This window comes from Athene noctua, chromosome 4 (genome assembly GCF_965140245.1).
Source record: "Athene noctua chromosome 4, bAthNoc1.hap1.1, whole genome shotgun sequence".
Taxonomy (NCBI): Eukaryota; Metazoa; Chordata; class Aves; order Strigiformes; family Strigidae; genus Athene; species Athene noctua.
In genome coordinates this window covers 20,572,284-20,600,144 of record NC_134040.1, presented here as the reverse complement: position 1 = coordinate 20,600,144, position 27,861 = coordinate 20,572,284, and the positions used below count along the sequence as shown (strand labels likewise).

Genomic DNA, 27,861 nt, shown 5'->3' with positions numbered 1-27,861 from the left:
TCCGTCCGGGCGGCTGGCCCGCTCGGCGGCCCGCGGGCAGTGAGCGGCGGCCGAAGCAGTGCGGCCGGGATCCGCGCCGCCGCCCGCCCCCCGGCCATGAACGCGGAGAACTTCGGCTCCAGCGAGCGGCTGGTGACGGCGGCCTATGTGCGCCAGGGGGCGCAGGGCCGCCGCGCGCACGAGCTGCGCCTGCGGGCGCTGCTGGAGCAGGTAACCGGGGCCGGGCCGCCCGCCCCCCGCCGGGCCGCCGAGTACCGCGGCCTGGGGCGGGGGAGGGCAGCGATGAACCGCCCGCGGGACTGGGCCTCCCGTGCCCCGTGTCTTCGTCCCGCCCCGCCCGAACGCGGCGGGCCGCCTGGCCACTGCGGCTCCCGCGCTGCTTTTCCGTCCCTCTAGCCGGCGGCGTCGGGGCACGGCGCCCCCGCGGGGTCGAGCGCGGCGGCTCAGGAGAGCATCGCTGGCTTTGCTGTAGTGGCAGAGACCTTACGGAGCCCCGAAATGAAAGGTCGTGTTGGGGAGTAAAAAATAGTTACCTTGAGTTGTGTGTTTGCCGGGAAAGGCCCAGGAAACAGTTCAAGACATTTTTAAAAACAGTAAGGTATTAATGTATTACTACATGAGGTAAAGAATGATACTTTTAAGGTGCCGAACCAATGCACTTTGTCTCCAATGTACAGAAATCATCATCAATGAATTCTCAGGTGTTTCAGTTCTTGAACATCCTTAGTCATGTCAGCCACTGTTTCAAGCTTAACCTTCATATCACACTTCAGAAATGAACTAGTTTTACTGAGCTCGTTTTACTGCTATTGGGACATGTGGAAAAAGCCTCTGAACTGTTGACCTGCTATAGGAATGCTTCAGGGATTTATGGGTACCTCCTCCTCCGAGGATCTTTTCTGCAGTTTGCAAAGATAAGTGCAGTTCTTAATGCAGTGAAGAGCACAAGAAAGAGCACATCTCTGGTTGCAGAGTTATGTTATGTAAATGGTTTCCTTACCTATTAAATAATAACTAGAAAGAAAAATATGCAGGTAGGAAGATGTGTTACAAATGAAACTATATTTCCCTTCTCATAATTAATATTTTTGGTTCTATAATACCCCATTGTCACCCTTTCATCTAGTTTTCTCTGTTGAATTCCTGTAGTAGTAGATTCTTGTGCAGAGAATACATCAAAAAAATCTGTAGCCTTCTAGGGAATAATTAACATGTTATGTGCTGCAATGGTTTTGTGTGTACTTTAAGGAACACTTGAAAGTGAAAAATATTCTGACTATTGTAATGTCAGGATATGCTAATGTAATTGCACTTAATATATGGAAAAAATAATTATTTAACTTCTCTCAATACAAATTCATAGCATTAGATAATATAAAAGTATGATGAAAACACATACAGGTGTTCGGTGTGGGGGAGAGGGTAACAATCAAACAAGCTGGATAAAGTTTTGTTCATTTTTAATTTCCAAGTTTGGTAGTTACATTTATATTATCATTATTAAGGGAAAATGTCCTGAAGATGGATGGGATGAAAGCACCATTGAACTGTTTCTTCATGAACTTGCTATAATGGATAGCAATAACTTTCTTGGCAACTGTGGTGTGGGTGAGAGGGAAGGAAGAGTGGCATCAGGACTTGTCGCCCGAAGGCATTACAGGTACAAATTATTGTCAATTTGAATTATTCAGATTTACTATTAATGCTTTCAAATGGCATATTTTATTCTGTCTTGTCATCTGACACCTTGATAGCATTTGAGAAAAACAGTATAATGCGATATTGAATTGATACAACTTCCTGTATTTTCATTAATAACACATTGGAAAGTCTTGAATGAAACAATAATCTTTTGTCAGGGTTGTGTCCTGTATACTGAACTGGTAGAAGCTTAAGATGTTGTCTGCATGCAAGGGTAGCAGAGATCCTCCCATTTTAAAATAATCCATGCATTACTTGCCTTTTTAAATACTGTACAGCTTTTCATCTGTATATTAATAAAAACTACTGCATATTGCACTTGCAAAGTATCAAACGTTCCTAGTGAATAGCTATTTGTATTTTGATATATTCATTAATATCTTTATAATGTGATTAGTTGATATGCATGTGAAAACCCAGTCCATCTATAATAGATTTTTATATGAAGTAAGTATATCTGTAAAGACAAGAGATTTTAATAGCTTGTAGACCTTCTGACACTTGATGGGTATATTGGATGCTGTAATTCAAGAGGTTCTATGTTGATTTCTCTATGAAGGTACTTTTTTTTTTTTTCTTAAAGTTCTATGCTCAGTACCTTGCTGTGATGTTTTGCCTAGCAGGAATGAAACAAAGTGAAATTTCATGGAATGTTTCTCCTTGAAAGATTAATACGAAAGCATATTGGAGACTAGAAATTTAGTAAGCTTTACCATATGGAAGTTGAATTACTTAGGCTTTAATGGCCTTCATAAGCCCTACAGTACCATGAAAAAATAATGAAGAAAGCCAGTAATACAGCGGTTTGGCTTTTTTTTGTTTTCTTTACTGCTCTCTAGTCTAGGATATGTGTGGTGAGGGAGATAGAGGGTCACACTGGGGAGACTATGTGTGGAAGTATTGCTTTCTGACAGTGCTGTAGAAAGCATGCCCAGCTTCTGGCTGGAGAGAGCCTGGGCTGGCATTTAGGTACTGCTGGTCTGATGCACCTCTGTCACTTGGCATCTCACTTTCACCTATGAGTGTAAGCAGTAGCACAGAAAGGCATAGAGGCGTCCTCCACTCCACTTGTTTCTGCAGGAATTTTTACAGGCACCTTTGGGAGTGATGGAAGTATCAGGAGATGGTTCTCAAGCTGTCTTTCCTTTCAGCTTAATAAATTCTAAGGACCAGTCTTATGGAGGATTGCTGCTTAGGAAGGAGTACGTATGTGCAGAAAAAGAAAAAGTAGTAGTTTGGGAAAGCTCTTAAGAACATAGCAACAGGAACAAGGGAAGAAAATACTTTTGGTGGAGTGAGGTTTATGTGGAAGTTTCAATTAATTATCAAGCTATTGTTGATTTCAACCTATAACTTGAAATGGAGAAAAAAATTAAAGCTGTAAAAATATACTCCAAGAAGTTCTGAATTCCATACACTCATCAGACTGCGTTTTACTCTATACCCAAGACAAAAACAGAACCAAAGCCATAAATAGGTGTATATTGGTTACGAGCTTACTTGAGCAGCCGCTGCATTCAACCATGGGTAAAGTTAGTTCTGTAAGCTTCTATTTTGTAAACTGTTTCAGGATCCTTCTCTCCTGAAGGGTGCAAAGTAATATCTCAACATTTATAAATGCGGTTTGTAAACACAATTTATAAACAGAATGCAGAGAGAGATGGTATTGCATGATACATAATATTGAATAGTAGCATGAGGTAGATGAAGTGAAGATGTAGAAAAAGATACATTAACATAACTGTCTTTCAGGACATTTTGTCACAGTATATATTATTTCTTTGTCCTTTGGAAATGAAGCATTTGTCAAGGGAGTATCTGTATAATACCAGTATGCTACCCTATAAACAACTGAATTTTGTTTTCCTTGGAGTTGTGTGTCTGAACATGGCAGCATTTATAATGCTATTTCAGTGGACATCAAGGAGTGCTGAGGTAACACTTAAAAAGAAGCAGATGCTAAAGGTATTGCTACTGTGGATCTTCTCAAAGTTTTTACTTGCATATGGGAATATTGTTAATCTACAGTTAACAAAAAATGACCGTTTCATACAAATATATGTAGTTTGTGGTAATGGAACAAATTATGGCAGATACTGATGTTGCATTGAATACAGCATTTTCCATGATTGTTTATCAAATTAAATTCTCTTTAGTCAGCAAAAATGATTGCTTTGGGATGTGAAAAAACTTGATGTATGTTTTCAACCCTTTTTGTTTAGGTTGATCCATGGAATTGGAAGGTCAGGTGATATTTCTGCAGTCCAGCCTAAAGCTGCAGGGTCTAGCCTTTTGAACAAACTTACTAATTCAGTAGTTCTGGATATTATAAAGCTGGCTGGTAAGTGTAAATCTGAAAGTATCTCTTGTTTATGGGGGCATGTAATGGGTTCTTCATGTTAATTTCTGATTTGCTTTTTATGTGCAGGTGTCCGGACAGTGACCAATTGCTTTGTGGTTCCTATGGCAACTGGCATGAGTCTAACTTTGTGCTTTTTAACATTACGGCACAAGAGACCAAAGGCAAAATACATTATTTGGCCACGTATAGACCAGAAATCTTGCTTCAAGTCAATGATAACTGCAGGTAAGAAGGGGCTGACTGATTACACAGTGTATTCTTCTAACTTCATCTAGCAGAATGATCAATGCGTATGCTTATGTAAGATCCAGAAACGGCCTAATGAGTTCTAAGTGCTTTATTTGTACACTCCTGATTTATAACATGCATTCACACATGAGTTGTTGTCTTAATGCCTTGTAAAATGTAGGCCTATGCTGAGGTACAGGGGTGTATAAAGTCAACAGAGAACACAATACTAAGGAAGTTACTGTTCACTCTCAGAATTAGATGCCTAATTTGCTGTCCTGAGAATTGTGTAAAGCCAAGGCTTATGATTCAATCTCTCTCTTAGATTTATGCAAAAAGTATATGTGTCCTAGGAATTGTGATCAGAAGGTGACAAGCTGATCTGCACATTCTTTTCTTTTAGAACATGGGAAGTGTTAGCTGCACTATTTGTTTTTAACCTGGCGGTGTCACTCAGCTCACTCAGGAAATTGGTTTGGTGCCTTTCTTAGTTCAAACCTTAATTTCTCTCGTATGGAATTCCTTGTTTACCAGGCTATAAGTCAGCTAAGTCTAGAAGTCTATCCCTGCATTGAAGCTATCCCCTCCTGCAGACAGATGTATGGGATCAAGGAGAGGGCAAGTGAGGGAGACCATAATTTTCCAGCTCAGTGCACATACCTGCAGATGGTGGCATAGATTCTGGACCTAGTTCCTAAGACACATTTATTTTTTATATAAAAGATTCATTAGATAAAAATGACTAAACAATTAGAAGCAGGGACTGGATTCTGTCCAGTTAAGATGCAGAGGTGTTTAAAATAATCAGATCAGAACAAATAGAACACGTATATATGAAAAGCGGGAGTGTTTTCAGCATATTATGCTCAATTTATAATATCAAGCTAAGGAAATTGCATTTGTGATGGAGAAGGTTGTGAGAAAATATCATTGATCTGTTATTTTTTTTAATAGTTAAGATAGCTATAACATAATTAATTAAAAGAATTACCAACTAAAGAGAGAAGCAGGTATCACATGCCTAACTACTATCTATTAAATGCAATGTCTGTCTTTTGCATCACTAACTGAAAACCAGACTAGGGCTAACAAAGTCAATAAATCATTCTGATGTAAGTTCTTCTGTAGAGTTTGAGCCTTACCTGTCAGTGTTAAGGCATGGTCTTAAGACATGAAGGACAAATTTACATAGCTGCTGCCATGTTGTACTGCTTTGGAAATCACTCCTTTTTCCCCTTTTCTTCTTTATTTTCGTTCAGTAAACTGAATGTTTCTCTGGTTCTTTAAGTCAGTCACTTTAGCCAGCATGATGTTGCTGCCATGCCACACCTGTTTGGGGAAGGGAATATGTGGTTTCCTGTGTTTTATTCTGTAAACAAAACCTCTTTGATTTATTTATTGATTTATAAGCTAGAAATTTGAGCAAGTGCCATGACAAGCTTCCCTCTTTTAGAAAAAAAAGAAAACCTCTTTTAAGTGCTAGGTTAGGTCAACCATACCTTTGTATGGTTGAATCTTGAAAATCTTTGAGGGTGGAGATTCCACAACCTCTCTGGATGTCAGTTCCAGTGCTATGCTATCCTCTGAATGAAGAAAAAAAAAAAAAAAGTTTGGATAGAACAGTTGGAAGGGACCTACAATGATCATCTAGTCCAACTGCCTGACCACTAGAACTAGTCTGTAGTGACTGGCTAGCAATTGTGAGACTTTTCCCAGCTGCTTATGTAATATTTGGTCTGCCTCTTCATCCTGGTTGGGCCTAAAACAGAGTCCCACCATATCTGCCTTGTTGGCCTTCCCCCTGATTCTTACTCATGAACAGTCAACTCTATCATGACCATCATTAAGCTCTAGTCAATCAAAACACTTCCTAACATACAGGGCTACTCCACTGCCTATCCCTTCAGAAGAGTCTATAGCCATCCACTGTAGCACTCCAGTTGTGCGAGTCATCCCAGCCTGTTTCCATATCTGCAACCATATCATAGTTTTCCTGCTGCATGGTGGCTTCCAGCTTCTCCTGTTTGTTGCCCATGCTGAGTGTGTTGGTGTAGATGTGCTCCAGCTGGGCTACTGATTCTGCCACCCTTTTAGGGGGAGAAGCCCTAATGCCTACATGACCATTCTCAGGTGCTTCCATGGTTTCTAATACATCGGTAACCCTTGTGTTAATAACTTCCTTTTTATGAATGTTTCTCATGTGTCCTTGAGAAACAACCTTATGAGGTTCAACTGTTGTCCATCTTAAATACAAACTTAAACTGGAAACTTAGATAAAAGGCTTGGGAAATAGCTTGGCTTTTATGATATGACAAAGTTCACTTTCAAAATGAGGTCAACCATGAACATTTTTATCTTTTAAGAAGTAATTTGAAAGTTTATACATTGAATAAGGCAGAGGCTTATGCTGAAAGCCAATTCCTAATGATCATTATTTCATTGTTACATATAATGCCATCCTTTTTTAGAGAGGTTATGCTAATGTTTTACAAAAATGCCGCTCAAACACTTTCTTTTTAATTGGGAGGGAAGAGGTTAATCTGTTCTTAAAAAAATCTTCAAACCTGTTGCTGTTGCATGCAAAGAATATAAGGTAAGCTTTTGTCTGGAGTCTAGTATTTAACAAGAATATTACTGTAGTTTTTAGTTATGTGGACATTGTACAATAAAACGGTTTATGTATCTGTGTTCTTAATCCAAGTCTGAAAGAATCTGTTAAAACAACAGAAGAAGATTCTCCAGATTTATACTGGAACTGAAACCACACCATTAGTCAGAGATTTGATGATACGCATTCAGATCTTGCTCTTTTTGGTCAGGTTTTGAGCCTGTGGTGATAGAAAACGTATTAGAAGGTGATGAGCTACGGACAGACATCGAAGCAGTGGAAGCTAAAATCAAGGCTCTTGGCGCTGAAAATATTCTTTGTGTGCATTCTACAACGTCTTGCTTTGCTCCAAGGGTACCTGATAGGTAAGTAAAGTAGTCTTTGAAAGTAGTGTGTTACTTGTTACTGTAAAAACAAAGAAACAAAACCTTCATGGTTTGAATGTCCATGCTCCTAAAATTGCTACTTTAATCCCCTTGCTTAAGGAAAAATGGCAGGTTGAAGCAATGTTTCAACTTTCAGAGAAGTATATTAAAAAGAATAATGTAGAAGGTTTTCTTTCTGTCATATAACAGAGGTTAATGATCTCTTATGGTGAAGTGAATGTCGTTTTGGCCATGGTTTTCTTGTTATTTCATGGAAGTAGTAAAAGCAGACTTTCATAGAAACGTAATCCAGGAAACGTAGTTCCACAGTTAATGCCACATTTTAATATTACTGTTGCCTTTTCTACTCCAGTGATGGATTTTCCTAGGCTGTTAATACAGTTAAAAAAATAATCTACAGCTAAATTTAAAATCTTTGCTTGAGTTATTCTTTCCTGTATTATACTGATGCTTATAAGGCTAATTAAGATACACTGATACAAGTAAACTCTTGGAAGCATCTAGGGCAGATGCGCTGTATGAGTATAACATATGATTTGCCCTGCTGTAACTTATCTTGGTTTGAACATTTGCTGCCTGATTGCATGATGCTACTTCTCATAATTTCCAGCTGTTAAATCACCATTAAAAGAAGCTTAAAATACATTGCATTCTTTCCTAATATTATGTGTCCATATACATAACTTCTGTAGTTGCTACACAGATGTCATTCAAGCACTTGCTGAAGCTGAGATGAACATTACGGTTATGGATGGGAAACAGAGTATCTGAGACATTATTTTAACGTGTAGAGGTAGCTAAAGTACTTGGTATATTGAGTAATTTGTCCGAAATGGGCACCATTGTTACTCACAAAACCTGCTTTCTTTATTTGCTCACAGTATCAAAAAACAAATTCGTTAGGTTTTACAGTTGAACAACTATATTTTCATAGGCTTTTATGTAGTACACTGAAGTATGAGATTCTAGTAAGATGTTTGTTTTTACATGGTTTTAAATGTAGTGACTCAGTTATTCCACTTTAATTATTTTCGATTTATCACAAAATTGAAAAGACTTACATTTAGAGTTGCTCTGCAGTGCATGCTTTTTTGTTAATTACTTTGTTATCTCGAAGATTTAGTTGAATATTTGCAAGTGTAGAAAAAAACCATTATTGACTCTGAAACATGGCAAGCAAAGATATGTTTCACTCTGTTTTCCTACCTTTAAAAAAGCACTAGTATTTATCATAGGTTAACCCAGTTGCTAGAGGGAAGTTAAAACCGTATAATTCTGTCAGAATACTATGAACGTTGCTTGAAGTTGACTTGCAGATTTATTGGCTAAGTTAAATCACAGCTATCAAAATTGAATGGTCTATTTTATAGCTTGGGTAAATGAATCTTTTCCTTATCTGCCTCCTCTTTTTGACATGCAATTGTTTTGTCCTCTGCAACTAAGAGATGAATTATTAGGTAGTGGCACTGTGTTATGATATACCACAGATACAGGAGGATTTGAAAGCACTTTCTATTTAAAGGATACTGTCAACTACTGAAGGCCATAACATTCATCTTCCTACAGGAAGGAAAATCCTGTACAGCATTTCTGGAGGGTAACATTTTAAATGTCTATTTTTAAGTATCTTGCATTTGTAAGAGTTAGTTTAGTTGTGGTGGTGGTGTTTTAAAATTTTAAGTGGCTTAGGATTATTGAAAGGTCAGGGTAAGAGTTTTATGCCTGTGTACCTATAGCTTTCCTTTGAAGTATTATTTAACTTTACAGGAATAATTCACTAATGTATAAACCCTCTTCCTCAGAGAGACATCAGTTCTCAGTCTTTTACCTGCTGTTGCTGGGAGTTGTCTCTAAAACTACTGTATTTAAAAGAGAACTAAAAGAAAAAAAGTGTCTTGAAAAAGTTTATGTACTTAGCAGACAGCAAAGCTTTATTTTTATTAACTTTTACAAGAGAGAAAGAAAGAATAAACTGGAGAATACTTCTGTAAGTCTTATTTGTGACTTTTAAGAATTCAGGTAGTAGCGAAACTTACATTAATGCTTTTTTTTTTGGTGATATGACTAGCAGCACTTTTAATGGTTCATTTTAAGCCCTGGCAGCAGACAAGTGCTGTGCATAATTGTTTGCTTCCCTTGCATAATCACATATTCTTTTTAAACTGTAGCACTCTCATTCTGTATTGTAATATGGATCTAATTTTTCAATAGAATATTTTTAGGAAAAGACACTTTTTTGTTTTCAGTACTTGTGGAAGCTAGCTTATTGCTCCTTTAAGTCTCAAAAAAGACAAACATAAATAGCAGTATGTTTCCAGTTTGGGGAAATTCTCGACCTACACTTGATAAGAAGTCTGTAGGAGGGGAACTGTTTTCCTTTGAGTCTCTGGAAGGTGAGGAATGAGCCTGATTAAGATCAGATCAGAAGGCAAAAACTTTGCCCTCTGTAGTGTTATGTTTCCTGAAGTATTCTGTTAATGTTAGATAGTTCAGGATTCAGGATCTTGATAAATGTGAAAAATTATTGGACATGCAGCTCCTGCCAAATATCTTCACTGTAAAATATCAATATGTATATTATACTACTGGTGTTTCTTAATCATTAAATACTTATTTCTTTAGGGATAATGTGGTGATGGTGATGTTTTCCTAAGGACTGAGGTTCAGAAAATTTAATCTGAGATTTGCAGCTGAATTTTGTGTTACAGTGCAAAAGAATGTCACGTCTTGGAAGATGTTTTCATACTCTGTCACATTTTATATGAATGTTAGTAAATTACAGTGAAAGGCTGTACAGAAGGAGATAGAGTAAAAATGCATTGGAGGTTTAGAGTTCCCTGATTTTTTTTTTTTTTTAAATTACCTTTATCATCACTTTATTATATATTACCTTATTTTTTCAAGTAGATTTTATTTCTAAAATATTTTCACAAGTTTTGGGAAAATCAGGAGTTTTTTTAAGCAAGAAAACATGATTGGAGTGCTTTAAAAAGGGTACTGAGTAGAGGTATGTTTAAAATGCTGAAGGCCCTTACCCAAAATGACTTATGCAGCCACATAAATCCTAGTTTGACTGAAAAATCAGTCCAGGCTGAGCTCACTGTGGTTTCAAGGATTTCTAAAGGCAAGTGAAGAGTTGTCTTTATTTCTGAGTAAACAGTCGAACAGAGTTTTAATTTGTTGATCTCCACATTCAGACATTTTAGGGTTCTGCATTCCTTTGAAGAATATCTTTTCTGTTAATCAGTTTATCTGAAATAAAGTGAGATTTCAGCCAAGGGGCTAAAATATTAGTTCTTTGAAATAAACAGAAGCATGTAAAAAAACTTCCTGTTAGATGATGCTTTTGGTTCTCAAGACACATCTTGAAACTTCCATTAGGCCATCTTCAAGTTGAATATTAGAAGAAAAAGGAAAAAAGGTGTGAATAGCTAAAGCTCTGGTTATCATTAAAGTAGTATAAAAAATGCTTATATCTGAAGCAGAATGATTTAGGATCTATTTACTGGTTTCCAGACAAAACTTTCAGTGAAACACGAAAAATTTCAGTGCAGCTCAACAATTTGTAGTATATGTAAACGCTAAAGAATTTTCTTCTTAACCATTATAGCTTAAGTGACAAGTGCTGTCTTGAGGTACTAATCAAAAAAGTTTATTTTCTCATTCTGACCTCCTTGTAAACCTTTCAGTCTTTTAATGGTCTGATTTGTAACATGAGTTACAGTTACCAATACTTCTCTAAATTACAATTTTATGCTTATAGGCTGGAGGAACTGGCAGTGATTTGTGCAAATTATGACATTCCCCATATTGTCAACAATGCATATGGAGTTCAGTCTTCAAAATGTATGCATCTTATCCAGCAGGTAGGAGCTGTATCTTTCCAGTAATATTTTTTTAAATAACTAGAAATAAATCTCTGATTGTAGACAACACTGGCAAATTTTATCTGACGTTTCACATCTTTGAGACTTATCCCATGCATGTCTGATAGTTGAACAATTTTCTGAGAAAGCAGAGCAGAGGAACATAGAACTTAAAAAAAATATTTGTTATTTCTATTATATGATTTTTATGTAATAAACCCAAATTTATTTAGGTTTTGTTTATGTTCAAGTGTCTTTCATAATGGAAAAATGTCCTTAATAAGCTTTCTTAAAATATTTCCTAAACTTGTTGATGAAAAATAAAATAATTGATCATATTTGGGTAAAGATTAAGCCTTCAACAGAATGTGAGTTACAGATTTTCAATTGAAGCTACAAAATTCTACAGCAACACTTTATAGATGTTGTCACTGTTAAAATATTGTTGACACAGAAGAGGGCTGAGAAAACTGGGTTAAGTTCAGTATTATGTTCAGAAAATTTTAATTTCTGTTTAGTTTGAAGGGGAGGTTGCTTCATATCTAAGATCAGCCATGAAACTTGGAATTCTTGCATTTTTTGCTCATTACAATGTATTGTGCACCATTTCTTGAATGTCTTTTTTCTCTCCGTTGCCCATATCAAAAGAGTAGGGGGATTTTTTTTTTTAACAGGATTCAGGGGATCCATTTAAAAATCAGGGGATGCATTAAAAAATACTGTTTGCTTTTTTTTCTAATTAAGAATACATCATGTTATTAACTGGGCACAGACCAACTTGATATATAATTATGACAGGAATGTCATGTTGGCATTTCTAAATCTTGAGAGACTGAAGGGATTTGACGACTTGAAGTGATATGTGAGTGCTATGTGAAGTGAAATAGGAAATGGCATATGCTTTATTTGTAATTTACTTGGTACATGTTTATTGTATTTAACTTGCACAAGTTTAGTGAAATTCTGACATGAAGGGACTGTGGGATTGCTGAATTTTACTGCATTGAATGTATCTAATGATAATCTTTTCAGACCATAAAGCTACAAATAGAACTGTTAACTGTGTTGGTGTCTGTTTTTTCTTGGCTTCTTGTTTGGTTGGTTTGTTTGTTTGTTCTTTGATTATGCAAATGTATACATTTGAGCTCTGATTTGTTTTACATTTATTTACAAAAATTTATTTCCTGTGGTAGAAAATGTACTGCCTATGAAGAAGTAGTTATTAATGAATACTCAGGAATATGTACATGCTGAGCACAGTGTGAACAGAACTTGCAAGAGTATCACAGGAAAGAGCTGTTGAGACCTTTTCATTTGTTGTGCCTTTCCTCTGGTGGTCTCTTGTCAACTAAATCAAACGATAGCTGCTGGCATTCATCTTCCCATCAAAAAGCTGACAAATTCAGAATGTTTCTTTCTATTTCCCATGTACTAAACTATTAAAACATAGAAATAACAACCGTGGTTTAGTGGGATCTGATTTTTTGCACTCTTGTTGCCATAAGTGTTAACTCCCTGTTTCTTGGGTTTACTCTGTAGTACATTAATATGTGGGTATTTGGATATACTTTGATATGTATGTTCTTTAATATACTTCTCAGGTTTTGTTATGCTGCATACCTTTTAGCTCTACAGTTCACAGTAGCATGTTAGTCAAATTGAAGATATACGGCAAAATCTATGTTTTTTTCTTTTAAAAATATTTGAGTGGCTAGGTATAAAGATGTTTTCTTGGAAGTGGGAAAATCTGCTAGAGGAAGTTATCTGGATCTTGATTTTTTTCAAGCAGCTTTATAAGGAGTGCTGTCACAGTCTATTTGTTTTAATGCAGATTTTTACATGTATCAAGAAAAATCTTCTTCGGTAATGAAGCATTAACCTGTAGCCCTTTACTGTGAGAATCTGTGAAATGTTTTGGGTTGTACAGTTTTAACTGTATAATTCTCACTAAATTCTGAGGATTTTCTTTTTGGTTGTTGTTGAAAATAAGCTACACTTAGACTTTTAGGAACTAAAATCAATATTTTAAATCACAGCAAAATAGGAATTTGTAAGGTACTATGTAAGCAGACAATGGTAATAATAGTGAGCAATGCTAAGAAAAGGTAGTGTTACGATTTTTGATTTTTCATCACAAATACAGTATCTGAGAGAGTTTCAGGAATTATATTTATTTCAGTTACATTGCTGTGTAATTATGATGCTATCATGTGTTTTCCTAATGTATGCTGTGGAATTTTTTTTTGTTCCCTTTTGATAAAGGGTGCTCGGGTAGGGAGAATAGATGCTTTTGTTCAGAGCTTGGACAAAAATTTCATGGTTCCAGTAGGTGGCGCTATCATTGCTGGCTTCAACGAGTCCTTCGTGCAGGAGATCAGCAAAATGTATCCAGGTAACTAGTTCATGGACTGATTGCATCCGTACGAAATAACTGTAGCAAACTTGATTATCAGTTTTCTTTCACATAAAATTTATTTTTGCGAATTTAATCTGTATATTGTTTTTTTTCAGGAAGAGCTTCTGCGTCTCCTTCCTTAGATGTCCTCATTACACTTCTGTCTCTAGGTGCCAGTGGTTACAAACAGTTACTGAAAGAGAGAAAGGTAAGCTTTTTGGCAGGCAGCACTTCTTAAAGTCAGCTGTTAACAAAGTCTTGTTGCAAAACTGCTTTGTGTAGTAAATACAGTTTCTGTCTAGAAAGCCATTGAACTGCTTCTTAGCTCTCAGCTCTGAATCTGAAAAGGCAGTATGATATAATTACTTCTTGGCTAAACGGTGCTCATGAGTAAGCAAGAATTCCATGTTGTTTTCCAAACAAGAAAGTTACTGAGGTCCTGTACTATCTTGTACAGTATTCATATTTGCAGTTCTAAAGCGTGATTAATATAGTAGAATTTTGTCCACAAAACCTTAATCTGTGAAGCACTGTGCTGTGTTATCATGGTCATGCTGTCTGCAGGACTAAAGCATGAGACCAAACGCCCTGTAACCCAGGGGTCTCTGCTCTTCTTCATTTGGCCCTGTTGTGCCTTTGTTCCTTTGTTCTGTGATAGCATTTAATTAAATGTTTGTGTACCGTGTTTTCTGGAGAGTCACAGCTTCTGGTTAAGTTATAAATGTTGTACATAGCCACAAAAAGAGAAGAATACTGTTATTTAAGTTATTCATCTAGATACAATGCTAGGTTTCTTCTTTGCCTCTCGCAGACTGTATGTTTTATGTTGGGTATAAATGCATTGCACAAACTTTCAAGTGGTCTAAGGTTTGAACCTTAGTTGCAACCTTGAGTCCCATCTTGAGTCGTCGTTAATTCTGGGCATAATACAGGCCTGATTGTGCTATCTTTATATATTAACACAGAGGATTCTTTTTGTAGAGGGTTTTAGGTAAAGAAATGCTGTGAATTAAGTACTGTTAAGTTAATAGTTTTAGATCATGCATTATCTGATCCATTATTTTATTTAGAAACTATATTCCAATTGTTTCCTGCTGACAGCTTGCTGTTGCCTCTGATTACATGGCAGGGCAATAGTGCTGGATGCTGTGACTTGTTTCTAGCTGCTTGTAGAGACATCCAGAAATTCTGTGCTGGAATTGAGATCTCATAGGAATAGCTAGGCTATAGAAAACCAAACCAGCTTAGTGGTCTTTGTGAGCAGGACGTGACAGCCTTGCAACAACTGTGAAGTGATCTGTGCAACTAAAGTGAAAACATGGCTTATGAAACACTGAAAGCAGTTACCACTTTTGCCACTATTGCAATAGTTTCTAACATTTTATTCTGGACTGTTGTACGTATTGCCATGTATGGTTTCAGTCTTCATTAAAAGCAAATTGTATTTTTCCCTCTTCACTTGCATCTCCAAAAGCATCTCAAGTGAATTTATCGTGTCTTCTGCAAAGCTGATTTTGATGGTAGATTTACACTGGTAGAAGGTACATAATGGGCAGTATAAATACTCTCCAAGTCATAAATAATAATTATTTCATAAATAAAATGTCTTAATGAATAGCTGTATATTTTGAATCATGTCATTTTCTTGGACATAGAATTCTAAACTGAATAAAGCATTGTATTTTTACAACTTCAGGTCTTTTTATTTCAAATGTGAGTATACTTTATAAACACAGCCTTATATATGGCATAAATATGTTTCTTTTATTGGATTTGCTGTAGAAATAGAAACCTTTTTTTGCTTAAATCTGTTCCTGAATTGTAAAAATGTAATAGTGATAGTTTATTGCCTGTGCTCTGTGAAAGCAGAGGCAGAGCTATTAGGCTCCCAGCAGGAGCTATTTATAGCTTGACATTGAGTACTCCTTTCTATATCAGTGCAGCTGCACCTACTCACACAAAAAGTCAGCTATAAAAAACTTGAAGTATTTTTTTTTTAGTTTCTCTTTTTACCTTATCCTTATTCACATGGGTGTTACTTCATGTTATTTGAGCTCAAGCCAGAAAGACCACAGTATTACCAGGAAGAGATTAATCTTGCACAACCAAGGAAAAAAAACAGTCTACCCAGTTTTTCTTTTACATGGATGTGTAAAATAAAATGGTAACAGATGAACTGTTTAATATAGGAAGGGAAGAGATTATTTGAGGGAGAGGAACATGGAGTGGAATTTTCTGACAAGCTGGCAGTCATGGAGTAGGCAGTTGTCCAAGTGTATGAGATTATATGTTATGATGTGATCTGAAGGAGTAAAATGGTGCAGTGGATCTGAGGACAGAAGAGCAAGGGACTAACACACACATGTTGTCCAAGTGTCTGAATAAAGGTGGCCATATATGAAAGCTTAATAAGGAATGTTTTCAGTAGTCTCATTTAGCCTTGGATGGAAGAAGACCACCAACAACAATGTTTTCTCACTTGTTCTAAATTTTCAGTATTCCTTTTTATATGTTTATGTGATGTTTAGAACAGTGGTTTTCCGATCTCAGTAGGGGATTCTAGGTCCTTTTGTAATGCAGATAATGACAAGGGATCCTTAGTCAGATTTGTTAATGTCTTTGCTTTTAAAGAACTCAATATTATGTAAAGGTTATGTTTTTGTAGCAACTCCTTTGATTTCCTTAGTACAGATTATGTTGTGTCCTGTATTTTGTGTTTTCAGGTCTTAAAACTCTCTATTTTCATGTATGTGTGTGTGTGTCTAAACCAGGACACATGTAGCAAATATAGTGGTTACACTGTGGAATAGTATAAACAGTAGACTTCAGTTGTCACCTCAGAATTGATGGAGAGCAAATCAGGGTTTACATTCAGGACCTTACATATCAGGTTTAATACCTGTTAACTACTTTCCAATGTGGTCCATTTAATCCATTTAATTAATTATTACACCGCTATTATTGGAGAGGTGATGGCTTCATTTTGTTTTCAGCAGTTATGGATTTCCTCATTAGACTTTCCTTAACAAACTAATGATCAAGATAATTCTGATGTTCTTACATGTATTTCTCTGTTACTTGGGACATGATGGAGCTTTTTATATCTGTATCCATCTGTCTGTATACTTTCTAAGAGTGATTAACTAGAGTAATTTTTATGTCCTTATGGAATATGTATCTAAAATATTTAAAATCACACCGAGTGGGAGGAAATCGTTTGGGTTTTACAATTCAGTAAAATACTGGGCTTATGTTTCATCGTTTATTATTGATGTAACTATTCTGATAGGAATAAATTATTTGTACAGTTCAGGATGAGTTTATGTTGCTGCTCTACTTGTGACTGAATTTAAGAATAAGAGAAAAGCCATTTAATGCTGGATATCAAAAATGTAAAAAATCAAATATTATTACAACAAGACAGACATTTGTTACTTCTCTTTGTCTAGTCAGTTTGCTAACACTGTTGTTTGTCAAACATGTGGTGGGAATATTGCAGGATTCTCCTTGTGTGAAATATGTGGAACCGTATTCAAAAAAAAGGCAAGATAGTTCAACTGAACGTAATCATCTTAAATGGTGTTGTGTAATTAAACAAGTGACAAGTATGAATGGAAGCTTCAAAGAGGCCTACGTAGTTAACGCATGTATTGGAGAAGTATGGCCCACAAGGAGCCTGATCTCAAGCTCTTGCAAGTGCTGAAGAGAAAATGTGGTGTTTGGTGATTTTAAGAATGATCTTTTAAAAGAAAATGAGCGTGGTGATTTGTCAGCATTACTGTTAGCATATCAGGTTGGCAAGACTTACTCAACAGTTTGTTAGATTACTTTTCTATGATATAAAGATTTAAAGGCTCCATAATTAATTTGGTATTTTTAAAACTTCATTGTATTACGAATTCAGAACAAGATTCTTGATCTTGCAAAGCTAGAGCATCTGTATATGAGGGTATGTGGTTTATGTAAGCATCACAGATGTACATGTACAGTTTCTGTCGTGTTTGGCTGCATTTCAAGAAAGTAAGCCTTCTACTGGGGCTTTCTGGGACATGTAGTAACAGGTCTCTATGCTCAGCACTGCAGCCTCTCTTTGTCTGCATGAAGTGGTGTGCAAAGGGATCAGATCACAGGTCACATGCAGCTGGTCAGTCTGATACACAAAGCAGAAGAGAGGCTATGATGGTTGCTGTATGAACAGCTGCTGCTGAACGTAATTTAAGATGGGACCAGATCAGTCTTACGTACAGCATATGGGAGCTGGCAGTCTGTATCTAGTGCAAAGAGGTTGTAAAATTACTCTTCTGCAGTGTTGTCTTCAGCACCATAAACAGGCTGTTCTCTAAGGACAACTCATCTTCTCAGAGAGTGAAACAGGAAGGCAGGCAGAGTGTTACAGACTAAGGGCATAAGCAAGCTGAGTGGTTGAGCCAGCTAGGATATATTCAACCATGCACAAAAAGTTTTCTGGCCTTCCTGTCTCTCTGACACCTGATATGGGACTAATAGCATATTTAGTGCCCCCATCTTCTGCTTTTTCTCTGAAGTTATGCTTTTTCCGTACTTGTTTCCCTCTAGTTATTTTAATTTGAAAAAACAGTGCCTATTAAAATGAAGCAGCAAATGAAAAGTCACCCATATTAGTGTAGGTTCTATTAAAAAATAGTTTTATAATGTAAATACAGTATGATTAAAATATTTTTAATAGTTGTTACAAAACAATAAAAATATTTTTGTAAATGTATGTGGAAATAGGCTATTTTGCTCACATAATTGAGTCGGCACATTTGATGCATACACCATTGTTGACTTGTTCTTCATATTTTTTGAGGTATTTTATTATTTTAGGTGCTAGAAAGAACAAAAGTGCAAGGTATTTTCACATAGTTTAACATTCATTTCACTAGCCTGGCGAGGTTTTGTAATAAGTTTCTAAGGGGAAAGAGTGAATTAAATAATGAAACTTAACTGACATTTAGTGCTTGGTTTGTTCAGTGAAACTTTAGCATAATAGTTAGCTTCACTGGAGAAAATTTGAGTGCCTACCACAGAAAATCAATTATGTAAGAGCTCATTTGAATTTAATTGCTTAGGGTGCTTATAAATTTTCCACATAATAGAAATATTTTATAATAGAGGTTGGTTATAGATTTGACCTCACAGAAATACTGTTTTTTCCCTTTTTTTGGAAAGGCCATTAATCTATTTTGCAACAAACTGTTTAACTTCTGAAACTATAAAATACCTAGAGGGCTTCCAACAGAAAGATGCAAAATATCATCATTCATAAAAATACAAAGTTTTGAATTTGTGTTCAGGTAGCTTCAGTCAAACTGATGAAAATACATACTTGGATTTTTATTTTTTTTTTGCCAGCTTTCTATTCTCTCTTGTTTTAACCAATTCCTGTGTATGTAGAGGCTCATCTAGTAACCTAGATATTTAATCTTAATTTAATACACTTATACAGTGGATAACTGGTTATACCAGCTTGTCGTCCTTTCCGTAATAAATACTATTAAGAGGTGCAACAGAGAATTCCCTAGGTACAACACACTAAAATTAATTACTTGGGAATTTGTTCCTGTTGCAATACAGGTTTTTCTCAGTACTAATTTCACCAATAGTATCTCCATAGTAGACACAATTTATGTATATTTCTGTAATACTTTGCTTCAGTTGTAGAAGTAAGTAGCCAGCAGAGGGAGCACAAATTAATTTGTGATTTGGATTCAAAAAAATACTGGTAAAATGGCTAACACATTGGTGATGCTTATTGTGGAAAGCCAGTAACAAAGGTGTAATGTGTTTATATTTAGTGAGGGACCAGAAGGAAGGCTAAAGTGTCTGAACATTTTAAACATGTTTTTTAACTTCTGTGAGTGAACTGTAAATAAAATTGATTAGTTGAAACCATAAAATCACTCGATTTACAAATGCCTCTGAAAAATAAGGGTGATTTTTCACAAATTTCAAGTTCTGATAATTAATCATAGATGCCTCTCAAAAATTTTTGTTGTTGTTCCAAGTATTACAGAAGCTTTATACTCTTGTTGATAATTGAATCAGTAATCTAATTAATTTAGACAGTAAGACGGTACTTTTTCCCCTCTGTCTGAATTTATTCTATGGTATTAGGAAGAACAAGTCAGGAGCTGTGTTCATTTGCTCACTCATGAAGTGAGACTGGGTTCACTGCAGTGACTCAAGAAAAGCAACTATAACATTCTTCTAACTTAACTACCACAAAGCTAATTTGGTTTTGTAAGACCTGTGGGAGATTTTGCTCAAAAACATAATTTTGATCACGAGCTATAATTTGTATCTGTCAGAGTGCACAGGTCAGAATAGGATACTGGTCTACAGACTGAAGAGGCAACTCTATTTAAGGAATGAAAAATCACTTGTCAGGTATAGAAATTGATGAGGATGCTTAAACAGGCAGTCGGATTGAAGCAGATGAGCAGCACAATCTTTATGGCCAGAAAGAGGAAAAATCTGGTGTTTAGTGTCTTTTAAAAAGACTGCCCAGTATCTGTATCTTTTTGCTAGATTTTATGAGAGACATTAAAAAGGATGGAAAAGAAGCCAAAGGATACAATAAGAGGATGGTGTTTATTCTCTCTCTGTCCATAAGTGTTTTTAGCTGATATGTGGAGAGGAAGGTATTAAACTGAGGAAGAGCATGAGCAATTATCATAGATTACTACTGGGGAAGAGGGAGGAAATAAAATACGGATGAAGTAAGAGAAGCAGCCTTTTATGTGCAGTGTGACTTGTATCTGAGCCAAAACATTTATGAATCTCAGTTTTATGACATTTTCTCAATAAAGGTGCAATGTAATTAAGTGGTAGCAGAAATTTAGATATCTCCATTCTTTTAGTAGGCTTGAACAGAAGGGGTTGGTCAGTGGAAGAGGACTGGCTACACCACAGAGCTGAGTATTCAGGAGAGTATATATTGAGTGAAACAAAATATATTCAAATGTGTACTCGTAGCCTTCTCCTTAAGAGACTGTATTGCTGTTCTCATGCAGATAAAGAAGTCTGTGCACTAGTGGTGATTGTGATTGTGTGATACATGGTAACAGAATACACTGCTTTTAGTCTGGAATATATTAATAGAGAGAAAACAAGCAAGGAGCAATTTGCCATAACATGGCCATCTGTGATGGTAACAGTTCATTCTCTGTGGCTCAGGGGCTAAGGTGGGGGGAGGCTCTTGCAGGAGTGGAATGGGGTAAGACCTGCTTTGCAGTGGGAACCACTTCAAGATTTTATCTCCCTAGGGTTCAGGGCCACAGAGAGAATGACTGACATCCCAAGCATATGTATTATAGACCAGATAGAGAGTTTTGTACCAGCTTGAGGGGGAAGAATAATGTTCAGGAAATTGAGCTGTTCCTTTATAGAATGATTTCAGAGAAATGTCTTGTCCACTTACTTGGTACACATGAAAAGAGGATCAGCTGGGTACCAGTAGGATATAATGGAGACTTAACAGTTTTGTGAAATAGGTACTATTTTCTCTGTTTGATAGGTAATAACAAAAATATTGCATTTTTTTTTTTCCCAGGAGATGTTTTCCTATCTTTCAAGTGAGCTGAAGAAGCTGGCAGATAACCACAATGAGAGACTGTTAGACACGCCACATAATCCCATTTCCTTAGGTAATTGTTGTTTTTATCTTTAAAAAAAAATCCAATATACTGTGCATTCATAATACACTTTCACATAGAGTTCCTATATATTAAACATTGTTCACTACACTCCACTGAATTGTGCTTAGGCTGATATGAAACCATTGAACCCAATGAGGCAACCTACTGTAAAAGTAAAGTAGTGACTTGGGCTCTTTATTTTTTTACAAAATTGCTCCTGTCCAACATACTCATTTATTGTAAACAAGGCAAACAGAAGAAGTTAGCATGTAGTAATACCTTATTAAAAAGTAGATTTAAAAATAAATTAGGGTATAATTATTTTACCCGTCATCTTATACTGCTGTAAAAGAGATTATGGAATTCCTACTCAAGATATTTGTTCTAACCAAAACACCAAAGTAATATTGCCTACCTGTGCAGAATCTGCCTTACATACAGTCTAACCAAACCAAAATTGTCATTTGTAACAGTTTATGGGGAAATTAAAAATTATGAAATGTAGTATTCATCTATCTTTCTTTGTATCTGAACACAAATATTTAGCTAGATTTTTGTTGTTGGAAAACAGCTTGTTCTCTGTGGTTCTTCTTTGAAGAAGAAGCATCTTTGTAGTAGTTTTAACCTGACTTTTTTTTACTTTAGCCATGTCACTGAAGAATCTAGATGAAAATAATGATGTTGCTGTTACTCAGCTTGGATCTATGCTTTTCACAAGACAAGTTTCTGGAGCAAGGTGAAGATGCTATGAATTTGAAAAGTTGGGGGGGTTGTATTAGCATATATTTTATTAAATCATATCATATTTGTTTTGTAATAATAGTCATGATTACAGATTACAGTCTGACAATCAGGAGTCAGAGTAATACACCCTTCTTCATCACAATTATCTATTAATTGTGTCTACCTGCCTGAGTTAGCAATGAGGCCCCTTTTGTTAGCTTTGGTAGACTAAATAGATAATCTATGCCCATTTAATTTAGTGTCATTGTTCCCTAGTACCCCTTGGTTTCATTTAGCTTCCAGCTGTTGTCTGATCTTATAGTTAAATTGTAAGCTACTTAGGGAAGATCTTTGTTTTGTTTATTGCAGCACAAATATGGTTGTGCTGGATGTCAGGGGAATAAACTTTTAATACCCTACATAGCTTTTTGTCATATGGAAGAAAATCTTGGTTTCAGAAACTAATTGTGTTTAAAAAGAATAATTTAAAAATCTACAACCTGATCCTGAATGTGGAAATGCAAGCCAAATAATTTTTAATGATTTTGGTTTAAACCTTTTAAAAGAAGAGAATGATTTAAAATTTGTTTTGGCAGGATTCCTTAATCTGAATATTACTGCTGCCATGCTAACTTCTGCTGTAGACTTAATGTCATTTTTTTTGTAGCAGAGCTGAATGTTTCCACATCAGAAGGTATGCTTCATTAGCTTAGATTATTCCACTTCCTGCACAGATGAATGACAGTAAATCTATATGTATTGTAGTTAGATGCTCTTTTTAATTTGCCTGTCCTAACCTTGGCTTGTCCTGCAATTTCAGCCGTCTTTGGCTGAAATGATTCAAGGGGTTCAATTTTTGAAGTTAAAACTCTTCATTTCTTTGGCTGATATAAAGGATTCAGGTTTTTCCTTTTTTTATGTAATTCTTCTGTAGTATATATACACTGTTTGACCTGGCATTTCAACAGATTTTAAGTGTTATGCTTGTGCTGAATGTCAGTGGTAGGAATAGCAACTCCCTACTTCAGTAGCGTACAGGCTTTCGCATAACCTGTGGTTGGAGTACTTGGACAGTGGAAGGATCTGATAAATCTAGTGATATTTATCTGAATGCAGTTTCTTTTATGAACTGCAGGGAATGTCTCTATAGAGGTAGTAATTTTTACCAGTTGGTTTGTGTTAACTGCTTGTGTAGGCTTTACCTGTGGCCACAAGGTGAGTTGTTCCCTTTAACAAGGATGTGGATTAGGGTCTTGATTTATCAGGGAGTGCATATGTACTCAGAGTGCTGAGAAATAGGGTGTAATAGGTAGAGATTCTTAGTATGAGGAAGAGGGAAAAGCAGTAGCAAAAAGGGAGATGGAGTAGAGAGGAAGGGATGGCGGGAAGTTGGGATCATGAGCCCTCTGAATCACTTGAACCCAGACATTTTGGACTGTAGTACACTATGTCAAGCAGATGTCTTCACTAAAGCTGCTGTCAGTATGGTGATTCCGGGGAGGTCAGGGTCACCAGGTTGCCTAAGGAGGGGTGAACTGTCTCAGGTCAGAGACAAAGCAGGTCAGATAGTTAGGGCTTGTTATGGAATAGGAAAGTTTGCTGCAGATGTCTCTTCCCCCAACACTGGGGAGTTCATAAAAAACAGCAGTAAAGACCTTAATAATTTAACTGAAGAGGGGAAGGGACACGCACATATGCACACAGGATTGAGCTAATTCAGGATCTGCTACTACTGTCACTCATAGTGATGCCTGACCTAAGCCTGCTTATGTTAATTTGTTTAGAGTTAGCAGATATTACAGTGTATAGGAACTTGTGTAAATGTGTTCATCATTGGGTATTACATAAAATATCCAAGGCATCTGTAACTGAATCACAATTCTGTTTTTTTGTTTCAGGGTTGTTCCCTGTGGGTCTGTACAAACAGTGAATAACTACACTTTTAAAGGATTTATGTCACATGCAAATGACTATCCCTGTGCTTACCTCAATGCTGCCTCCGCAATTGGAATTAAAAAGCAAGATGTAGATGTATTCCTAAAAAGACTCGACAAGTGTTTGAAAACTTCTAGAAAAGAAGCAAAGAAAGAAAAAAGTGTGAATGAAATAAGTAATTGTAATACAGACACGGAACAACTTGAAGACTAGAAAATATAGATTTAGTAACACAGGAAGATACACTTTTGTTTGAAGTATGTCAGGTTTGTATTGGGTTAGCATTGTGAATCTGCAGTGCAGAAAATTTACTCCTGATCTGAAAACAATAACCAAAAAAAGTTGAGTGAAATTCAGCTTTAGAGAAAGAGGTGATACTCTCTCCAAGACAGAGGGCCAGACACAAGTCTTTTACAGCATATAAATGCACTTAATATCTGCCAAAGTAAAGCTTTACATTCATAAAGACCTTGAGCTGGCCTTTCAGTCTGTGGGTGACTGTTTTGGACCAGTGTTCACCAAATCACAGAATGCTTATTCCACTTGGTTTTGATTAACAAGATTTTCTGAGGCAGTGATTGAATTCATTCCTGGGTATAGACCATCCAAACAAGAAATATTTCACTGATCTCAAAATATCTCATTTCTCATCAGCATACTTAACACTTCTCAAAGATTTTTATGTGTTGGGATATCCGTTACTAAATACAATGTTAAAACTGCATGAGGAAATTATAGAGTTGGCTTAGTAGGATGTTCAGGTGTTCTCACCTCTCATGAACTGTCTAGAACAAAGCAGCCCTCAGTGACAAAGAAAAACCTAGAATACCTCATATCCTGTCAGTACTCACCTCTTGGAAACATTTGTGCAGTTCAGCAACTAGAAACAATTTTAATAATGAAAGCAAGGGGTGGTGGAGAGGTGCAGTCTTTTTTTTTTTTTTTTTACTTTTTTTTGTCTTTTCTTTTTTACATTTCATCTTTCCTTTGATATGGCAATCAGGTCAGAGACCCACTGAAAAGGAGGAATGCCTTGTGGGATTAATCCAGCAGTTTCAAGAGCCAGTGAGACCAGAGGGTATTTTGGCATTTTTAGCCCATTGTTGTTAAAATGTATAGACTTCCATTTCTGAAGTGCCTCTTGTCATTGGCACTGTTGCTTCTGTGGCTGTGTGCTGTTGCTGATTTGAATTCATTAAGCAAACAATAGATTCAGAGTCTGTTCCCGAAACAAAGGTTCCATATCACTGGAGTGACAGTGCTGTAGGTTGCAAAACTTTTCATTAATTATTCTTAAATGCAGTTACTACATTGTATGTAGTTTTATGTCATTTACTGTTCGAAGTGAGCTTAACGTTCAAAGACATTTTCTTTGTCTGTAATGTAGTAGTACTTGGGACACCACAATTAATGAGTTCTAAACGTCAGGAAATATTCTAGTTATGTTGTTTGGTGGGATCGAAGACATATATCCTTCAGAGCCCTCTGTAAATTGCTTAATCGAAATAGTGGTGCTTTTGAAAGGCTTGTCTATCCACTGTGTTCCAATGAATTGATACAAGAGGTGATGTTAATGTGCAGAACTTGAATAGTATGCTAATCAGCATGAAGGTGCTCTCACTTAGTGAGGTCTGTTGTATCTTAAGCTTAAATTGAACTGCTGCTTCTACATTTTTATTGCTACAGTTACACGTTTGATTAAAGCTTGTGAAAGTATGGCTCCCTGGACTACAGTCACAGTCGTTATTTGCTGTACAAATACATCCTAGGAGAAATGTAATATAACTTGGCGACTGAGTCTTTGTGGCTATAAGGAGATGTAAATTCCTTTTCTTTCTCTCTCTTCCCCCTCTCCCCCCCCTTTCTTTTTTTTTTTTAATTGAGACCATGCTGTACCTCAGTTTTTCCAGTCAGTAAATCCCTTCCACAAGCTTGGGAGCCAAAACTCTGCAGCTCACTGCCTCAGTATTCAGTACATTGGAGCAGCCAGTAAAAACCACAAGGCCTTAGTGATACCTTTCTTCCTAATTTTTGATATTGTTGTTTTGTGCCTGAATTCGTATAAATTATTGATTTAGATGACTAGTCACATAATGCAAGCATTGGAACTATTGTTACAAGAGTTTAGGGAGGTGTATGGTAGCAGCTAAAATAAGCATTTGATGAATAATATCCTGAAACTGAATAAGAAGACAGCAGTTGCCTTCTCTGAGAGGAATAAACCTCTACCTTTTATGTTCTCATAGTAAATTGCTGCAAATAATTCGCTCACTTCTACTATACATTGAACTGCTTTCTCAGGTAGTGTTTTCCTGTCTTAAAACTGTTTCCCATTTGAAATCAAAGCTGAAAATTTCAATAAATTTTTTATATTTGTTTTCAAAAATTTGTTGAAATTTATGTTTTTCTCTGTAAACAAGTATCCAGGGAATGAATTAGTGGTTTGTTCTGATTTTGACCTTTGAAACCTTTTTTTAATTTAAAAACACATTTTAAGATAATGGCTTTAATTGAAATAAAAACCAAAAATTTTAGTTTGTGTGTCATTACATCTCTTTGGTAATCTTAGTGATACCACCTGAAGTCAGAAAATGTAAGATATTTTGAGAAATGTGCCCCCATCATGTGTATAAACTCTTGAACTAAATATTTGTGTTACTTTGGTAAGCTGGTGTACCAGCTTCCAGTTTTGTTTGCTTGCTTTGTCCACTTAAATGTCTTCAGTTAATATTAACTTCTTAGAGATGGAAGCATTCTACAATGTCATTATAAATATAATGAAATTTTAAGTAATTCAAATGGCCATATACTTTCAAGTAAATGGAGATGAATTGGTTATTTAGGAGATTCACTAGATAAAAATAATTTTTCAAGGAAGACTATAAATCACTTATCCTCTATTCACTAATATCTGTAATAAAGTAGTGAAATAATATTGGAACATACACCAATGATCAGTTTTTCATTTCTTTTGTGTAACAGATATGGGGAGATTTCATGGCTATGGCAGGTCTCACCCACTAGTAATACTGTGAAAGATAGTAATAGCATGGGCATAAATTTGTCAAACTGTTTTTAGTAAATCAAATGTATTAACAATATTTGCCTTTTATTAAAATCTTTTTAAGATTGTACAGTGAAGTAAGAAGCTTCTTTACTTAACTCTAAAGTCCTTTTCCTAATCTCTATATAAGCACATGTCACTAAAGGCTTTCACATACTTCAAATATCTGCAAGAATCAATTTTCTGTCTCCAGCATCCACATGACTAGTGATGTAAGCCAACACCTAGGGAGGCTGCCTGGGCTTCGGAACAGACTTGAGGTTCATACAGCAAGAATTCTTGGTGGAAGCACCAAGAACAGATGCTTATTTAGTACAGCTATTATTTGTGGAGGTACCTATCTCTTCATCTTCTAAGTCACAGCATGCGGTTACCAGATGTGCAATAGGAATGGGCAAGCACTTGAAAATATGCCAGAAGAGCTGAGGATTCAGAAAGAGAAGTTCAGGAGGTTACCGTTCTTGCTACCTAGTCTGCCGCTCTGTCAAAAGTTACTGCCCTGTGGCAGAGGTAGCAAAGTGATCTGTCTGCCCCAAAGCTGCCACAGTTCATATAGTGTATTAACAAATACTGAAACTAAGGTGTGTTGGAGCATTGCAGGTATAAAAAACAGTGGCCGTAAAGCTAGCATGTTTCCCATTCTGTTTCTGTGGTACATATATTCTGTGGATCCCTGCTTCTGAAGAGAGTAGCATTTGACAACAAGGCAGGGTGTTTGGTTAGGCAGGGACCTCTCAGATTGCTGCAGTTTGAATCGCCAAAGTGAATCTCCTCCCTTATGGTGCCCATAGCTGTTCTGTGAGATGCTTTTCTTTCCCTCTGATACAATATCTTATGCTATCTGGATCTATGTAGGTGAAAGAAATGAAGGAGCAGATGGACTTGCCTTATAAAAATAGCAGTGGGATAATATAGTGCAAGCAAACTGACACCGA

At 36.3% G+C, this 27,861-nt stretch overlaps 1 protein-coding gene across 1 annotated transcript; it reads left to right on the top strand.

Annotated features, from left to right (window-relative positions):
* The first annotated feature begins 2 nt into the window (after positions 1 to 2).
* On the top strand, positions 3 to 26,990 carry SEPSECS (Sep (O-phosphoserine) tRNA:Sec (selenocysteine) tRNA synthase). Its single transcript, XM_074904614.1, has 11 exons — positions 3 to 210; positions 1,506 to 1,660; positions 3,924 to 4,042; positions 4,130 to 4,288; positions 7,111 to 7,264; positions 11,049 to 11,151; positions 13,414 to 13,543; positions 13,663 to 13,754; positions 21,120 to 21,213; positions 21,850 to 21,940; positions 23,826 to 26,990. The coding sequence occupies exons 1-11, from the start codon at positions 97 to 99 to the stop codon at positions 24,073 to 24,075; spliced, it is 1,461 nt and encodes a 486-aa protein (XP_074760715.1). The 5' UTR covers positions 3 to 96; the 3' UTR covers positions 24,076 to 26,990.
* Positions 26,991 to 27,861: the final 871 nt, after the last annotated feature.

Coding starts and splice junctions, on each gene's coding strand:
- SEPSECS (XM_074904614.1), top strand. CDS start 97: ATGAACGCGGAGAACTTCGGCTCCAGCGAGCGGCTGGTGACGGCGGCC. Junction 7,265..11,048: donor GCTCCAAGGGTACCTGATAG/GTAAGTAAAGTA, acceptor TTATGCTTATAG/GCTGGAGGAACTGGCAGTGA. Junction 21,941..23,825: donor AGACAAGTTTCTGGAGCAAG/GTGAAGATGCTA, acceptor TTTTTGTTTCAG/GGTTGTTCCCTGTGGGTCTG.